This window comes from Xyrauchen texanus, chromosome 41 (assembly GCF_025860055.1).
Source record: "Xyrauchen texanus isolate HMW12.3.18 chromosome 41, RBS_HiC_50CHRs, whole genome shotgun sequence".
Lineage (NCBI taxonomy): Eukaryota > Metazoa > Chordata > Actinopteri > Cypriniformes > Catostomidae > Xyrauchen > Xyrauchen texanus.
The window spans coordinates 6791652-6811022 of NC_068316.1; the positions used below are offsets into that span (position 1 = coordinate 6791652).

Genomic DNA, 19371 nt, shown 5'->3' on the forward strand with positions numbered 1-19371 from the left:
AAATGCTATTTCTGTTTTCATCTGGAATACCTTGAACCCCTCAATGAGAATAGAGAGGTATAGGCAGAAAATGAAATGATCAGAATGGTTTTTTTCTGGTGAGATTAACTGATAATATAAATATTTTCTTGATTAATTTGTATAAAAAAATCTTTATCGAACCTCTCTGCCTCCCTGTCCATAATAACTGTCCTCTCTGGGCTTTTTGCCTACTGTGTGATAACCCTGTCAGTGCAGGTTTATAGATCTCGGAGCCATAGTGCACATCTGATGGATAGATTTGACCTAGTCATCCCACTGGGCCGTGAGGAATGCTGTGACTGGGTGTGATGAGTGTGGACTTGGCCCCAAGAGCTGTATAAATTTCACAAGAATTCCTTTATTTTAGACAGATAACCTCTTGGTCTCACACAAAATACTTACACAGACAGCCAAAAATAAAAAGTGATGTAACTGTTTCGATGTTAAAAGACTTTCTCCTACCATATCTGAATATGCGAGACAACTAGAAGTACGTCATAGGTTCATTTTCCTGAAAAATGTTTGTATATGAGCATTCTTACTAGCCTGAAATTGCAACTTTAGTCACTTTCACACCTACAGTCTTTTCCTAAAAATGAATGCTGTGGAGGTGGGAGCGTGGTTGAGCACTGATTTGTGAATGCAGAGCAAGATTGGGAGATGAGAGCAGGAAGGAGTCCCACCAAGTTGTTTGTGTTTTGCAGTGAGAGCGGAGAGAGGAGAGAGAAAATGACACACAAAGTTGGCTGCTATCCGTTGGTATCTAGCTCTTTAGCCATTTAAGTTCGAGGTGGTCCACAGACCGGGGGCACAGATGGCTGTCGCTGACTTCCTCTCAAGAAATGGGGGGTGGGGAGTGGGGTAGTAGTGGGCAGGCCAGTTGGCTACACTTGGTAATGTTTGACCTGCAGCGTGAAGCTTTCTGTTTTCACGCTCCCTATTATTGAGTTAAGCTTGCGGTAAAGCTTGACTTAACTACATGCTTGTGTCTGGTCTCTTTATTCTTACATCAACTGGCATATAGTGAAAGTTAATGACAGGATGGCGAAGGAGATCACAGGGAGGTTATTGCCATGATAAAAAGTTTGTTGTGAAATACTAAAAGACATGTCCAAAAAACACGATGATAATCCGTTTACACGTGGAGAGAAAATCTAAAGGTCAGTAATGCATAAATTTCCTATTCAATATTTTGAAAAATCATATCAGCATTCTAATCTAATGCATCTGAATCTTAACTGTAGGCTGTTATGTTCCGCATTATATTGAATTGAACTTTTAATGACTCTAAACTCATACTGAACTAATCAACATGTTAATATTGTGGAGTTTCACTTTAATCAATTGCCATCTAAATGTATTTTAGTGCTGTAGGCTAATTTATGCGTTATACATTTGCAGATGAAGAAGCTCAGCAAATGCAAATGGAGGAAGATTTAAAATCTTGAAAAAATCAAATGCTAGTATTTCTAAAAGTGGACTCTGCATTACACATATAGTTTTGACAGTTTTATCTAGTTTTGATTAAAAAAGTGTTTTTTCATTCACAGAATTATTGGGCAAGGTTAATTGAAAGAAGTGCAATAATAGAAAACATTAGGCAATAATACATAGGACTAATAATGTTTTTTGTTTGTTTTATGGTAATTTATTAATTTAATTTAATGTTTTGTTTTTGTTCTGTTAATTTATAATTTATTTAATTGATCAAACCCAGATAATGCTGCAGATATGTTTCAAAAGCTATACAAATTATTTTATTTAATCTTGGGCTGATGTTAGTGTTCTAATAAAGCACAATGTAGCTTTTCTTCTAGTATTGTGTATTTATTTTTCATTTAATACACCTGCATGGAAGGTTGTGATGTTAAAAAGCATACTGAAATAACTTTACTGTGGAGAGGTAGTTAGGCGCTAATTTTGGGGTTTCTCTAATCCAGGAGTGTGACGCGAGCAATGGACAACCTGGAGTGGAGCTGAAGCGGAGTGATTAAAGAATGCTTTGAGCGTGGAGGGCAAATAGTTGCCGCTCCACACCACTCACAATCTCTGGTCCAGACTTAGAGGGGAGAAAGAGAACGACACACAAAGATGGCTGTGTGTGTGTGCATCTGTGCTGAAAAGCCATTAGTGTGTGAAATAAAAACTTGCGTGGATTGTTTAACTGGCTCCCATGTCCTGCTTGTCAGGAGAGTTAAGAACCTTGTCACAAACACCAATTTTCCATTTAGTACAAATACGCATATATCAGGCAATTTCCCGTAATGAGCAATTTTGATGCATGGTGTAAACAAAGTTGCATGATTAACGTTTTGAGTACATATGAGATCAGAGCTTGCCGATGTTAAAAAGGGAGGGAGATGACATTACTCTGCGACATTTATACATACTCAGCGCCAAAACATGTTTTTTCTTGAAAGTTCCATTGGTTTTATTTAAACTAAGCACATAGCTGCATCTGCACAAACTAATTCATATCAGTTGTATCAGCCTCACTTAATGACCTTATTCAAGTCTTCCAGCTCTGATCTTCTAAATTCACAGAGCCCAGATGTTCTACCTGTTGGTACATTTAAATTCCTGCAAGGCGTGTGGCAGATGTCTAACTTGTGCTATATCATAGTGGATTGCTTCTCTTGTGATTGGAGAAAAAGGGGAATACAATTTCTTAGGACACACTAAATGAGAGAAATCCAGATAGAAAAGTGAGTATCCCTGTGCTGCAAAAGCAGTAAGAATGGGCTCCCACAAGAATAAAAAGCCACTTTTCCACAGCCACTATATGCTTCATGTCCCTAATTCTCTGGACAGAATTCTTGGAAATCTCAACCAGCCAATCAGACTGCATTCTATTTAGAGCAACAGACCCAATGCAAGTGGCTTTGATGTGTTTCTGGTTCAGATATGCAGTTCTCTCAGTTAATTAACAAAATTACCTTATATATGCTAATCAGAGTGCCATATTTTTTTTCACATCATGTTAAAGGGGTAGTTCACCCAAAATGATTTACTTACCCTCATGTTGTTCCAAACTGTATGACTTCCTTGCTTTTGTTGAACACAAAAGGAGATGTTAGGCACAATGTTCAGCCAGAGTCACCATTAGTTTTTCCATACAAATCACCAAATCATCATCATTACTTCAAAGTCTTTAAATCCTGGCTGCAATATGTAAAATATTAGTGATTTCCGATTATTTTAAATAAATATTCTGGGTTCAATACAAGTTAAGTGCAATTGACAGCATTTGTGGCATAATGTTGATTACCACAAACATTAATTTTGACTCATCCCTTCTCTTCTTTAAAGCAAAAATCAGGGGTACAATGAGCCACTTACAATGGAAGTGAATGGGGGGCCAATCCTTAAACGTTTAATATATAGTCATGTCTATGTATAGTCACAAGATGTAAACAATATGTGTGTTAACATGATAAAATCCCTTACTAATCTTCTCTGTGTGCTGTTATTTCCAATTTTACTTCGTTGCCATGACAATGTAATGTCTAAACAACCGTAAAAACGACAATTTAAACAACATTACTGCTCAAAGTTTTTAAGTTTTAAGGATTAGTTTAAGTACTTTTCTACAATTATAAGTAGAAATGGACAGATACTCGTACATGCATTCATCTTCACATGTTACATGCAGCATTTCTCTCCACACAGTCTATTTGAGCAATAGCAAAAGACTGTTTTCTTTAGACTCTTTGTTATCCTACACACCAAGGCTTCAAAATAATGTGAGTTATGTGTAAAGAAGATGCTGGAAAATGGTAAATGAATTACTGTCCCTTTTACTTAGTCCAACAACAACACAGGACAAGGCAATCAAACGAATGTCGAACTCCGTCAGGCTCAAAGCAAAAAACATTGAACAGTCAATCAGTACTAGGCTGGATTGACCACTCCATGAATGCACAGAACAATATGCAAAAAATAACAAAGATAAAGCATGAATAGCATATCCTGCATGTTAGCTGGGTTACTTTTAAAGGAAAGCTACTCAGTAATTACTGAAAATGAGTGACTATACAAAGATAACAAATTTAATGGCATACATATGCAAACACTAAACTACTCATATCGGTAATCAGTATGGGCCGATGCCTAAAACTAGGGACTTGGTATCGGTCTTCAAAAATTTGTATCGGTGCATCTCTGATTATAACATTCACATTTCTGCCTTTTTAAACCCTCCAAAAATTGGCCCTATTCACTTCCATTGTAAGTGTCTTACTGTTTCCTCGATTTTTGCTTTTTATAAAGACAAGAAGGGAAAGTTGTCATAATTATTAGGTATTAATAATTATTCAAATATTGATTAAGCTTAACTTAAACTGAACACATTCCTTTAAGCTTCTAAAATCTCTTGCTGTTCTGTGGTTTAAAGGACAAACATTTTCTGTAACTGATTTAGTTATTTAGTTAGAAAAATTCCTCCACCAGATTATAATCAAAAGGCATCATCTTTCATATGGCAGAATTAGCAGAGTGTACCCACACTGGTGATGTTTATGTTTGCTTTAGCCGGTCACGTTTTACTGCATGCATCTGATCACCAGCTAAATGCCTGTTAACGCCTCGCTCCCTCTGGCTTCTACAGTACTGCATTATTTACTCATTAAAAGCAGAGTTTGTGTTTGATGTCTTGGCTTTTCGTCACACCATGGTATTGTCCGCAGAAGAGTTAAAGGTTCATATGAGGATGTGATGAGGATTGTCTGCCTGCCTATGGAGGTCCCTGCAGGGCTGAGATTTAGGGCTGTCTAATAAACTATGTAGTGTGCAGACTGACCATCTCATGTAGACACAACTCTACAATTTTAAGACATAAGGAAGTCAATGATTCTTATCAGATGTGGCACATTTACTTAGGTCAGTAAATCATTTTTGGTGTGTTCCACAAAAGAAAAAGTCAAATGGGTTTGGAATAACATAAGGGTGACTAAACAATGACAGAATTAACATTTTTGTGCGAATTATCCCTTTAAGTAAGTAACACTCAACTCTTTATCTGCATTATGCTCTATGCAAATGACCCTTTCATAATGGGACGACTTTGGTGTGGTTGCTCAGTTATTTTGGTTCTTCAGGAAAGCCTTTAGAATGCTTATGAAGGTTGTATTTCCATATACTATAAAGGAGGTAGTTTGGGTGGATGTAGCTGTGGTTAGGATACTGATAGAGCTAACATCATTGGATTGATCCCAATTGAGTGACCCGTGAACTGGAAAGTTGCAGAGAGAATCCAACACCATGGGCCTCAGTCAGGATAGATGCCATATTTAACTTAATATGCAAATGAAAACAAGTATTGCAATTCCGAATTCAGCCACTGTGAATTTGGCGACAATGTTCTTCAGCTGAAATCGACATGTGCTTAATGAAATTTGAACTACTGCCGCCAGTGAAATGTCCACAAAGTGTCACCAAAAGTGAGTTGTAAAGAGAGTAGTTTTTAGTTTAAATTATGTAATTTATTCAACAGGAATGCATATTTTATCAATTATACACCCTTAACTTATCCCTAACCAACAGTGGAGTAAACAGTTTTATCTTATAGGGAAAATGCAACCTTGTGCTTATTGATTATGAAAACGTGATTTTCATGGGACCAGAACGCGTGTTGTTTAGGCTGCTTATGCTATGTGTTATCAAAAGTGCCACAGGGAAAGGTAAACGCATTTGAATTGATGCAAAAATGTCTGATGGCATATCTTGGCAGAACAGTGTTCTATGAGGGTACTGGCGCTTTCGTTATTTTTCGCCTGAAAATATTTGTAAAGATGACATATTTTCTAAGTTTTGTTGGCTGAACAGCACTGCACACCAGTTGAATGGACTGTACTTTCAAAATCCCTTTTAAGGCAAGTCATGTAACTCGACGGCCATATTTGTAATGCTTCCGAGTTGCCATTTTCAGTCTTGCAAGTGTAGCTTCTTTCTATGCAAGGATGGAAAGACCAAAATATCCAAAATGTTTTGTTAATATTAAACTCAAATATTATATTTCGAATCAACAATAAAATCTGACAATGGTATCATAAATGCTGATTATTTAGCTCATGCCCAACAAAAGAATAATTTTCAGGATAATCCATATTATACAACATATGCAGGGACAATTTTAGGATTTCAATGTTAGGGGAGCTAAGCATCCAATGACATTTATAAGATGGGCACATTTCATATATTCCACCCTGTTGCATAGTAAGTGTTTTCATTCAAGATATAGATAATTAATTCAGAATATTGTCATGTATTTAAGTGGCTGATCTCATTATAATGTTTTCCATCCCTCACAGCTTTATTCATTTAGATCAAATTCAATATGGTGTCTACCCTGACAAATGTCCATTGAGCAAGGAACATAACCCATGGGGCTGTTCCTGGATTTGGTTAACTGTAAGCTGCTTTGGCTCAGGATCCCTAGAGTGATCAACCATTGTGGTAGTTGTCATATCCAATGGATTTCATTGGCCAAAGTAACAAGTTTTGTGTACGGCCTTTTCACTCATATGATAGATCAAAGATTGATGCTTTCCTATATGTGGTGTATTAATGTGATGGAGTCTGGAGGATGACTCTTTGTCTCTGAGCTATTTCTATGATTGAATCTTACCCGTACCACTTTCCCTCTATTATTCAGCACAAGAACCTGCTCTGAGCAGATGAGGTTGAGATACAGTATCTTGCTGGAGATACGTAATTCTGTTAAAACACTAAAACAGATCAACATGGATGAACATGTCACACTGTGCATAAACGGCTTGTCAATATCCCTTCTACTGGATATCAGATTTGAAATCGCTTCCTCGTGGAGATGAGGACTTTGTGTGTGGATGTGCTAAATTAAGGTGTGCATGTAGCTTGCGCTCATTCCGACTTTCTGATGTGTCAGTGTGTTAAGTGGATAAAAATAAAGGTTTAGTAGTCAGTGGCAGTCTGCCTGCTCTTCTGTTTAGCAAGCATTATAACAGATGGCAACTGAGAGTAATTCAACACACATTTTGGTGTATGTATGTGTGTTTGTAACTGCATATCACTACAAGGTTTCCTTTAGCTACACACCATGCTATATCTGAATATAATAAAAGCTGTTTACAAGTCATTGTAATTAAAATAGCTTCACTCCATTCATTCCACATTTGTTCTGCATGTAGATCTATTGCACGGATCAGCCCTTCACTCAGTCTTTTTATCTTCTGTAAGAAGTTGTCAGTGCATGCAGTTTAATATCTAAAGTTGTACAGTAGTTATGAACTGATTTAGCTTCAGGTGGCTCTCTCAAGTGAGCTACTCTCTGAAGGGCGATTTATTTGGATACAAGCAGATATGAGAAAAGCATCAAACTTATAATAATTGCGATCGGGAGCCTGCAAATTATATGTAATCAATAGCGCTTCACTTCCGCAATTTAGGACGATTGCATTCATATCAGCTGCGAACCGTAAGCGAATTCACATGAACCATACTCCAGACCACCCTTAAAGCAGACCGAGTTCAGAAACAGTGTTCACTTCATTTAAACTACAGATGCACCGATACTGGTATTGGGATCAGGTCAAATACCACGCTCATCTACTTGTACTCGTACTCATAAAAATGCTCAGATACCAAAAATCGATACCATCTGACGTAGGAATATCATTATGTAAACATTCAACACACAGATTAAAATCACATCACATCTTAGTGAGATTATGTAACTGCAAATACACACTCATACACAGAAAACACTTTTATGAGCATCGTATGCTCTGTTTGTAGTAGATGACCGCATGCAAAGCGCTAATTCACTTTTTATCACTTTTTAATGTCTCGGAACATCTCTAATTCAAACAAACTGAACTTTGAAGTGAAACAAACCCGTGTGTGCACCAAAAGTGCGTCAAATCGTCCTTAAAGGGATAGTTCACCCCAAAAATTTTATTTTGAACACAAAAGATTGTTAGAAGAATATCTCAGCACTGTTGGTCCATAAAGTTATACATTTTCAAGCTCCAAAAAACACATAAAGGCAGCATAAAAGTAATCCATAAGACTCCAGTGGTTAAATCGATAGCATCTGAGGCAATATGTGTGGGTGTGAAAGTCATTTTGTAATAAAAATGATCCTCTCTGCCCAGTAGGTGGCGATGTGCACATAGAATAGAAAACAAGCTAAATTTAGACTGATCCTAAAATAGTAGTTGAACACTCAATGCACACTTAAAATGTATGAAATTTATTGCATAAGATCTGAAAATACCAAATCTATAGCATCTTCTACATTTAGTTTTTTAGAACCAACATGTTTTTTTAGCCATTTTTGCAAATTTTTTCAACTGTCCTCAAATTCATGTGATGAAGCGCTGTTCACTTCAATGTGTGGACATTTTTAAGCCGACTAGTCTAAAAAGAAACCAACCTTCAGAAAACAATAATAACAAAAGTATTTATGCAACCCATTTAAATTCTTCATCTATTCCGAATCCGAAGCAAAATTGCACTGAAAAGGGGCATTTATCTGCGATGTGCTCGCCTTGAATTATGATCATTGTACTTTAAATATAGGCCTAGTACATACAGGCATTCACTGAATCACCGTTTGCGAATATTTAACAGGCATATTTATTGAAAACAATTGAATGAATAGTGCAGGATCAATGGAGCAACCCAGCCTGCTGTAAACGGAATTCACCACGTAAAAGTTACTTAACATATTAAAACAGTCATGACATTGTTGAAAATAATAGGTAGACTAATGGTGCATTCACATAAAACGTGAAGCAAGCATTTCGCGTGGCGCGACTACAAACAAAGTCAATCCAAAGATGTGAATAGATGCGAATTCGCGCCGGGCGGGTGGCACGACTTGAACACGTGAAATCACTTCATTCATGTTAGTTGAAATTTTTCAACTCGAGCAAATAATCTGCATGATGCGTTGTCACGAAAGCCTATCAGCATTTAGATTGTCCGGATGTCACCGATGTACTGACGTAGTAGCAGAAGAAATCTGGAAAAATGAATGAAAAAAGTGGTGTGTGGGCACCCGGAATTGTATGACACAACGTCATACATGTACAGAGACCGGGTTAAAAAAGACATCGCTTGGAGGAAAGTGAGCGAGGAAGTTGGACTACCTGGTATGTTCTGAAAATATTTGCGTCTACTTGATTCCAGCTATTGGTTATAGTTTACTATGAACAAGTCGTAGAAGCCCCTCCTCCTGTCCTTTTCCAAAAGAGAAGGTGGAATACTCGCGGGTTCACATTACACGCGCGAACGCGAGTTTAAACACAAATTTATAATCCAGCAGTCAAACTCACGTGAGCAATGCGAAGTGAACATTTTCTTTGCGTTGTATGTGAATGCACCATAAAACAGTCATTTTCTAGTCTACTTACTCAAAAGCATAAATATTTTGATGAGCAAAATTAACACGTCGACATGATCTGGTGAAAGACGGGACTTGACTCATCTGAGGCGGCTATCCTGCGCTTGAAAAAGTCTGCACAGCAGAAAAATAATGTACAAGCATGCACAGATTTAAAGAAGACTCAAATGTGAAAACATCCATAGAGACTTTCAAATGTTTGGAAAGCCGATTCCCGCACCAGCGTGTGATTTCATAACTACTGTGCAGAGTTTGCTTGTCTAGCGGGAGGACATTTTCCTGCGCACGCCGAGAATGAAAGAGGGAAGAATCACGTGCAGCCTGAGGTGAAATTAAACTCTGTATCTGCTCCAGATATCCTCTTTTTTTGTAAATAATATTTGAATTATTAATTCTATTTAAAAAATGTAACATTAATATGTAATTTAAGTGCAGCCTTTTAGTTGACTAGTCTCGCACATCCCTATACTGACAGAACATGCTACTCATACTAAGAAAATGTATATGGACATGGTTTTGAATATGTCCATTGAGATTGAGAGTAGTGCTTGTTTCAGATGCTGCCGATGTCTCTTAGTGAGTTTCTATCTCAATGGAAAGCTTTCATGATGCTCCAATCTGAATAGCATAAAGAGAGCCACAACCCCCTTAGCTAACCCAGAGTTCAGGACCACGGAGAGCTCCACTCAGCTCGGCCTGTTCCCAAGCAACCATTAGAAATCCAGCAAGCAGATGCAGATGAATGGAAAAGTCTCTCTTGTGACCACAAATATGACCCCTACGTAACTATCACTAATCAGCTAAAAAAAATTAAATACACTGTTACTCTTCTGCACCTCTTGATCTCTTGTTCTTTATTAGACAGAGACCCTTGCACAGGTGAGGCTTGCATCAGAAGCAAGAAAAATTATTTACCGCACAGTCAGGCATTAATAAAAGTGAAATTAAATTGAAAGCTGGGTCACTACTATTTTTTAACAATAATAGTAGGAAGTAGATATTATATACTGCGTGCAGTAAGCAGTGAACATTTAGAACAGTATTGTGAGGATGGGTAGACAGACAGGCAGGCAGACAGACAGACAATCATGCTTGTTTCAAATGCTCAAATCACTGAGATCAAATTTTTTCCCCATTCTGATGATTGATGTGAACGTTAACTGGAGCTCCTGACCCATATCTGCATGATTTTATACACTGCACTGGTGCCACATGATTGGCTGATTAGATAATCGCATGAATGATTGTTTGTGCCAGACGGGCTGGTTTGAGTATTTTGCTGATCTCCTGGGATTTTCACACACAGTCTCTAGAATTTACTCTGAATGGTGCCAAAAGCAAAAAAACATCCAGTGAGGGGCAGTTCTGCAGATGGAAACGTCTTGTTGATGAGGGAGGTCAACAGAGAATGGCCAGACTGGTTCGAACTGACAAAGTCTAGTCTACAGTAACTCAGATAACCACTCTGTATAATTGTGGTGAGAAGATTATCATCTCAGAATGCTATTCTGAGATGCGGGTTGGTGTTGTTTTGGCACCACGAGGGAGACCTACACAATATTAGGCAGGTGGTTTTGAAGTTGTGGCTGATCAGTGTATGTTGATATTGTTATTCTTAAAGGGAAAGTTCACCTGTTACGTCAGGAGACGTTGTGTGTGTGTGACGTTGTGTGCGTGCGTGTGTGTGTGTGTGTGTGTGTGTGTGTGTGTGTGTGTGAGTGTGAGCTTGTATTTATCACTTTGTGGGGACCAAATGTCCCCATAAGGATAGTAAAACCTGAAAGTTTTGACCTTGTGGGGACATTTTGTCAGTCCCCATGAGGAAAACGGCTTATAAATCATACTAAATTATGTTTTTTGAAAATGTAAAAATGCAGGAAGTTTTCTGTGAGGGTTAGGTTTAGGGGATAGAATATAAAGTTTGTACAGTATAAAAACAATTATGTCTATGGAAAGTCCCCATAAAACATGGAAACGTGTGTGTGTGTGTGTGTGTGTGTGTGTGTGTAGCAGTATACACTTTATGGGGACCAAATGTCCCATAGGATAGTAAAACCGAATTTTGACCTTGTGGGACATTTTAGTCCCCATAAGGAAAACAGCTATAAATCATACTAAATTATGTTTTTGAAAGGTAAAATGCAGAAAGTTTTCTGTGAGGGTTAGGTTTAGGGTAGGGTTAGGTTTGGGATAGAATATAAAGTTTGTACAGTATAAAACCATTATGTCTATGGAAAGTCCCCATAAAACATGGAAACATAACGTGTGTGTGTGTGTGTGTGTGTGTGTGTGTGTGTGTGTGTGTGTGTGTGTGTGTGTGTGTGAGAGAAAAATAAAAATTCTGTCATCATTTACTCACATGTTGTTTCAAACCTGTTTAACTTTCTTCCATGGAACACAATGAGATGTTAAACAATGCGTAAGTCTCAGTCACCATTCACTTCCCATTGCATCTTTTGTCCATGCAATGAAAGTGAATGGAGACTGAGACTGAACATTTGACATAACATCTCTTTTTGTGTTCCACGGAAGAAAGAGAGTTAAACATATTATTAACTATGCCTTTAATAATGAGTTATTTATCTCCTGCATTAATGTCTTCCTCCAAATAAGCAGTAGGCCTAGTTAAATGCCACTAATTTTTCTCTCACAAAATGTTGCCTTTTAAGACACTGTTTCTGTTTGTCTGCTATATGTGAATTGTTTTTGAACTGGATTTACTCTGTTATAGATATTTTACTGCACCCTTTTTTAATAGCTTTGAGAATCAACTAAATCAACTGATTTGAGGTTAGATCAGATGAGCTCTACTGCCTACTGCTTTATGATGTATTTTTAGATTTTAAAAAAAAATATATATATTTTATTTTTTTTAAATATTTTTGCAATCCCAGGGTGCCTAATTATTTGCTGAACATCAAACAGGTACCAAATGTTCCTACTGGAGTGTAAACCACCATGGCTAATTCTGAGAGAGGTTGCATAGATATATTTCACCCAGAGAGAGAAATTACAGCAGGTGTTTAATTCCGCTGCAATTTGTGTTTCTGCAGATATTAACATGGCTGGAGAGCCCAAGCCCTACAGGCATAAAGCAGGATCCAAACGACCTCTTACTGCTGTCTACAGGTAAATATTTCCTATTATATTTTACATTTCTGCAATACAAGTTGAAATTGAAGGGACAGTTCACCCAAAAATGAATATTCTATCATAATTCAGTCACCCTCATTCCATCCCAGATGTGTGACGTTCTTTATTCAGTGAGGCATAATATATATATATATTTTTTTTAGATGAATATCTCAGCTCTGTAGGTCCTCACAATGCAAGTGAATGGTGACCTACATTTTGAAAGTCCAAAAAGCACATAAAGGCAGCATAAAAGTAATCTATAAAACTTCAGTCATTAAATCCATATCTTCAGAAGCGATATGATAGGTGTGGGTGAGACATAGATCAATAAGTCCTTTTTTCTATAAATTCTCCTTCCTGCCCAGTAGGTGACGATATGCACGAAGACTAAGAAATATAAAAACAATTAAAAGAAATAGAAGGATGTGAAAGTTTAGATTTATAGTAAAATAGGACTTCATTATTGACCTGTTTCTCACTCATATATATATATATATATATATATATATATATATATATATAGAGTCAGTGACAAATAAGGTTGTCCTACAAACACAAAACATATTTTGGCACAATATCTCAGTAGAACTTTTCTACCGGCCCGCAGCCTACTGTGGCTATAGTATCGAACGCAACTTTCACACACACCTTATGACAGGTCAGGTCAGGTCAGGTCAGCCCCCACCCCCGATTACAACAGCACAATTGCTCCTTTTGCTATGAAACAAGAATGTGTAGCTGTAATTTTTGAGGCTGCTCCCATTATGTTTTAGTTTTTTACATGACGTGACAACTGTCAAAAAATAAGCTTTCATAGAATTCCGAGTTTACAACTTGTAATTATGAGTTCTATGAAAACATGAATGCTTTTAATAAGTCGGAATGTTAATTACAGTAATTAGGATATCACGTGAACGCAACATTAGACTTGATACTTCCGTTGAAACTCACAACTGTACCTCCTTTGTCTTTTTTTCAGTGGTTATGAATTTGATTATGATTACTACAGGGATGACTTCTACAGTCGGTACGTATCCACTATTTAAAGTTAGTGAAACATTTGAAATATTTTGTTATTGCAGGCAGCAGTTTTAAACACTTGAGTCCTTCAGCAGTTATATATGCATGATGTTTTTTAATAGTTCGAAATGCCATACTATTTTAAGCTCTTTGAAATGTCACAGTATAATTTTTCAAGATTGGAAAAGATGAAGAGACATACAAAGATGTGAAAGTCACAGAAACATCCATGACTTATTTATCTTAAACATCTACAGTTTGTCCTTGAAAACAATTAAGAAGAATGAAATCAAAGCGATTTTGTGCAGAAAAAAGTCCATTAGTATTGAGTAAATGGAGATCTTCTTTAATTTATTAGAAGGCGTGCTGTATTTCAATGATTTCCTGCTTGTGAGCCAGTCTTTTATTAACTGAGACATTTGCTGAATGTCAGCGGGTTGGAGAGCAGTGAATATTCACAAAAGATTGAATGAAGAGCAATGGCATGGGCCCTTTATGTGACATTTTCTTGCACCCTTTCTTTTTTCCAAATTCTTTTAAAGAATGCGTCTGCCTTAGATGGCGAATTTCAAAAGTAGCTCTGCTAATTGCAAAGATACCAGGAACAAGGAGTCAAAACGTTTTCTGGGGTGATAATATGAGACATTTACTCAGAAAATATCTGTTTTGATTTGGTCACAGACATCAGGGGGCAAACAATGCTAAATACAAATAATAAAATGCAATTAACCATATAATGGTTTTAAGTTATGATAGAAAACAAATGGGCTTCTCATCTTTTAAGGCTTTCTGTGTCTTTTTGTTGTTCATGTTAAAAGCCAAAAGTGGAATTGCAAAAAAACGAAACTAAAAAAACCTTCAAACAGATTCCAGAAAAAATTCCCGCATCTTCCATTGGTTATACAAACAGATAGACCCACCCCAAACTTACGCTATTGGTTGAGCAAATGTTGCTGTTTCGGGCTGAACATACTACTCAAACAAAGAGAGCAATGTTTTGATAGCACCACAGAGTCACAATGTTACACTTTTAGGTGAAATCAACCTACAATGGCTTACTTAAAATTCAATCTGCATATTAAGTTGCCTTGGTACGATAAACAATTTTGGTACTGTGTTGGGTCACCACTTGAAGCCTAATGTGAAATCTGTGTCCTGAAACCAGTTTGGAATCACTGTTTTAAACAATGCACATGAATCTTCTTTGGTTCTTTTGTCTGGGTAGGCTCTTTGACTATCACGGACGGGTGGCCCCTCCTCCGAGGGCTGTGATCCCTCTGAAGCGTTCACGGGTGGTTCTTCCATCCACTCGGCGTGGGAAGAGTTCCTTCCCTATTAAAACCTCTAACTCTTCTTCGTCAAGACCCCCATCATCATCATCATCATCCTTCTCTTCTGGGCTAAAATGTAAGACCGTCTTCTAATGAGTTTTTCCATTGTAAATTGCTAATATAAGAATCACTTTTAAAGGGATAGTTCACGCAAAAATGAAAATTCAGTCATTGTTTACTCACCCCTGTGTTGTTATAATCCTATATGACTTTCATTCTTTTTCTTAACACAAAGGGAGAAATTGTGAAAAAATGTCATGCTCAATGATGTCATACAATGGCAGTGTATGGTGACCACTTCAAGAATTCAAAAGTATAATTCAAACGAATGTAAAAGTATAATTCAGAAGTATAATACATTATTCCACTAGAGTCATGATTGTTATGAAAGCATACGATAAGGTTTGGTAAGAAACAAACCGAAATATTATGTATTATTTAGTGAAAATGTTCACTGACCTTTGAACTCCTGTGCGCGTCCCTCGCGACACCGGTGCGTTCAAGCGAAAACTCATTTTGTTTATATAAATACAGGTCCTCTACAGTGATAGCGACAACAGAACACAACACCGCTGCATACAAAACAGAGAACAGAACTAACAAAACATGTCTGAAGAGTTTTTAGTTGAAGAATTTATGCATTTCTATGCCCAGCCTTATTTTTAGAGAGTTTTCGGACCAGTGCCAGTTCACAGTGGCTGGAGCTACCCGTGCGATGTCGAAAATAGTGTCATGGTGGGGGTTATATACACTATACTCATGTATATTTCCTTGTTTGTTAACAAGCTACTTGTACTGTGCAATGTACAGTAACTAGTCAGTGCAAGCCAGGACAAAAACTCTGATTACCATAGGAAATATACCTTTTTATCATGTTGTTTGCTGTCCGGTTAGGATATAGTGTGACTGTGGCTGCCTGTAGCCTCCTCTGTGTTTCTGTTTGATTTTGGAGTACTCAGTTGAAAAAAAATAAGGCTGATCATAGAAATGCATCAATTCTTCAACTGTGATCGCTTCAGACATGTTTAGTAAATTCTGTTCTCTGTTTTTGTGCAGCTGTGTTATGTTATGGTGTCACTATCACTGTGGAGCACCTGTTTTTAGATAAACAAAACATGCTCCATCACGGCCCAGCCACGCCCTCCTTGTCACAGGGTTGAGAAAACAATGACTGATTTTTTTTGGGTGAACTAATCCTTTAATATTAGTTCTACTTAGATTTGATTACTGCGATTTCAGCTGTTCTACTTCACGAGACTGAGCCGTTAAATTAGCCACGCCCTAACTTTCCAAAACACCACACCCCAAAGATAACAAATAAGCTTTATTGAGACCACACACAAACAACTGTTATGAACAACATGGCTTAAAAATGGCAGTAAGCCTCAATAATTTGTTGCAACTACAATACTATGAGAATGGGCAAAATGATTGTATGGTGGAAAGCACAATTGTCCGCAGATACAGACACATTTGTATTTGCTGTTTACAGAGTCTAGTGCTAGTGAGATATCTTAAGACACTTATTTCATTCACATCTCACAGGGAGTAGGATCATGTTTTTGCATACCTTTCCATGAAAAAATAGCTTATAGCACCTTTAAGGTTAGGCATTTGAGCAAATCCTAAACCCTATGTATTACTTTTTATTGTGCAAACTCATCAGGTGCGGTTTGTGCTTTGAACATGAATGAAACCTCAAAATAAATGGCTTGTTGAGGAGAGGAGCGCTATTACTTTTTAAGCATTCAGATTTATGATTTTTGCCTGGTGGGTGAATCCTATGGAATTACATTAAAGGAAGGGTCTAAACCATACCTTGGGAACCGAATTTAAAAGAGACTTAGGGTTGGCCATGCACTGCCCACGTTGTCTTAAAAAACAAAAAGCTCAAGCTTAAAACTCACAAAATAACTAAATTGGTGTGCAAGCAGTGGGAAACCGCAATTTACTGCAGTAAACTTTAAGTCTTTATTCAAAGCTGGTTGTTTTTGAATTATGGAGAAATTGCTTAATTTTAGAGATGCACAGAGCAGATGCATCAGCCAAACATCAGTGTCCGAGCACTCATGCTGTGTGTGTAAGAAAATATCTCTTGTGTGGAATTACTTTGAATTGGGTGACATTGACAGCAGATTTGCATGCTTTTTATGAGGTGGAGCTACCTTTAAAACTTTTATACTACTAATTTGATTACTTGCCTTAAAGCTGGACACAGCAAGGAATATGATGAGTTTCTTAAAGCTATAGCGGAGGTGACTTCAGCTAAAAAGAAATTTTGTTTGAGTGTTTTGTTTATAACTTGGACCAGTTAAACATGGTCAAATAAAAAAGCAGAACCACAAAACTATCGGCATCGGCAGAAGTACTGAAAAAAACTGGATTTCGTTATCGGCACACAAATTATGTTCTGGTGCATCCCTGCTTAATTTCACTGATTGGCATTGAAAACAGAAACATACATTACATAAAACAGATGAATCAAGGCTAAATTCTAGCTTTATGCTAAATAATGTTTTTTTTCAATGATTATATCCTTTTGACAAAAAATAATTGGGGACCCACTTTATATTAGGTGGCCTTAACAACTACTTAACCATTTGATACAATGTACTTATTATGTACATACGTGTTGTTGCATTGTAATTACATTTAAAGTACTTGCATTTAATTACATTTGTAGTTACACTGTTAACTTTACCTCTAACCCAACCCTTACCCCAAAACCCAACTTTAACCCCTTGTCCTAACCCTAAACCTACACCTAACCCTACCCGTACCTCAACCTCAGTAGCAGCAAATGTGGGTATTTTGCAGAACAGCATGTAGTTACACAGTAAATACATAGTCTTGTATGTCTTTAATGTTAATACATAGTAGTTAAGGCAACCTGATATAAAGTGTGACCATTAGAATGTGAATTATTTAATTAATTTCGTGAAATTATATAATCATTATGTATACACAACTGGCCATCTAAAGTAGTGACGCACACACCTAAGAAAGGTGAAAAGCTATTTTAATCTCCATTTTAATCTCCAAAACAATTTGCAACTGCCCATATTTATAAACAACCTAATGCAAAAATAAGCCCAAAATACTATAATAAGTTAAAATGGCAACACTATATTTAGGCCAAACAGAAAGACGGGTGTCATACTGTCTTGTTTGTAAATTAGAATTCTTTGCACCAATTCAGATTTGATCTCTAACCCGCAGCTTTCATAGAATCTGTCAGCATCCCACTTTCTCTTCCAACCATGGTGCTCAGAAACAGAGATTAGCTGTGGTGTATGACACTAATGCTCTTAGCTGTAGCATTGTGGTCTCTCCGGGGGCTTTAACTATATCAGCGCAATCCACTTTCAAAAATATCCATGGCACCTACACAAAAGCCCAACTGTTTATCTAAATCTGCAATTCAATGGAGTTATCCCTCCGCTACACAGCACAAACTGTGGATTAGTTTTATAGGACACCAAAGTACCATTTAATTTGGCTCAAAAAGTTTGTTTTAGTAAACTTAACATAGGCTGTTTGGCTCAAAACAACTTCTTCCTGCTTTAAAACACTGATTAAAAATGCAGACGTTTTCCATTTATCTTGGATATCGTTTCTCTCTCTCTCTCTCTCTCTCTCTCTCTCTCTCTCTCTCTCTCTCATACTGAATAGTCTAATGGTTTAAGATTTGCTTAACATATCAACAGCAAATTTAGTCCCAAATAGAGATCACCCTGTAAACTAGAGAGTGATATGCCTTATGCCTCCTACACACTACACGAATTTCAAAGACGTCAGATCGTGGTACCGTTCATATTACACAACTGTCTGTCTTGTCATGGAAGTCGTAGCGTTTTAAAATTACACGACGAATCGTTGATAGGGGTGAACACATTACAAAACATTTCACTATTGAGGAATCCCCGACGACTCTGCCTGGACTCTAAATTACGTTTCACAACAGAGTACACGCGAGAAGTGATACGAGATACGAAAACAAATGCATGATCATATGTTATGCATTTCCGAATATAATGTGTATGTTTTTAATCATATATTTTATTGGTTAAATATGAAAAAGTACCTCCTACTGAAAAATCTACCTATTTGCTTACCTTACTGTCCACGAGAATTGGCAATTTCTCTCCAACTCTTCTCTTTCTCCACCAGTTGTAGTACAGTTCAGATGAAACATCAAATGTTCCACAAATTTTTCCTCCATTTCTTCGTTCCAATGTGACTTTCTTGATACCGCAGCCTGTTGCAGGTACATCAGGACTCCTCCTTCTGAAACTTCCCGTGCACCATTTCTTGCTCTCTCATTGGCTGTTGGTCAACGCTGCAGTTGTATTCAGTCAAAACATATTTCACATTGCATGAGTCGCAGACAGGTCCAGATATTTAACAATCTAGATATCTCGCTGACATCGGCGATGCGTCGGCGCTTCTCTCAAATCGCGTCTTTGATATTTCATGCAC

The 19371-nt window shown here is 37.2% G+C and overlaps 1 protein-coding gene across 7 annotated transcripts in view; it reads left to right on the top strand.

Annotated features, from left to right (window-relative positions):
* Positions 1-19371, top strand: part of LOC127634255 (RNA-binding Raly-like protein) — a 173686-nt gene that overhangs the window by 143331 nt on the left and 10984 nt on the right. For 6 of the 7 annotated variants that reach the window (XM_052113715.1, XM_052113714.1, XM_052113713.1 and 3 more), the window contains 3 exons: positions 12460-12535; positions 13521-13568; positions 14787-14968. In XM_052113715.1, the coding sequence (XP_051969675.1) occupies positions 12460-12535; positions 13521-13568; positions 14787-14968 (306 nt within the window). The remainder of the gene's footprint in view (positions 1-12459; positions 12536-13520; positions 13569-14786; positions 14969-19371) is intronic. The other variant, XM_052113716.1, reaches the window with a different exon arrangement.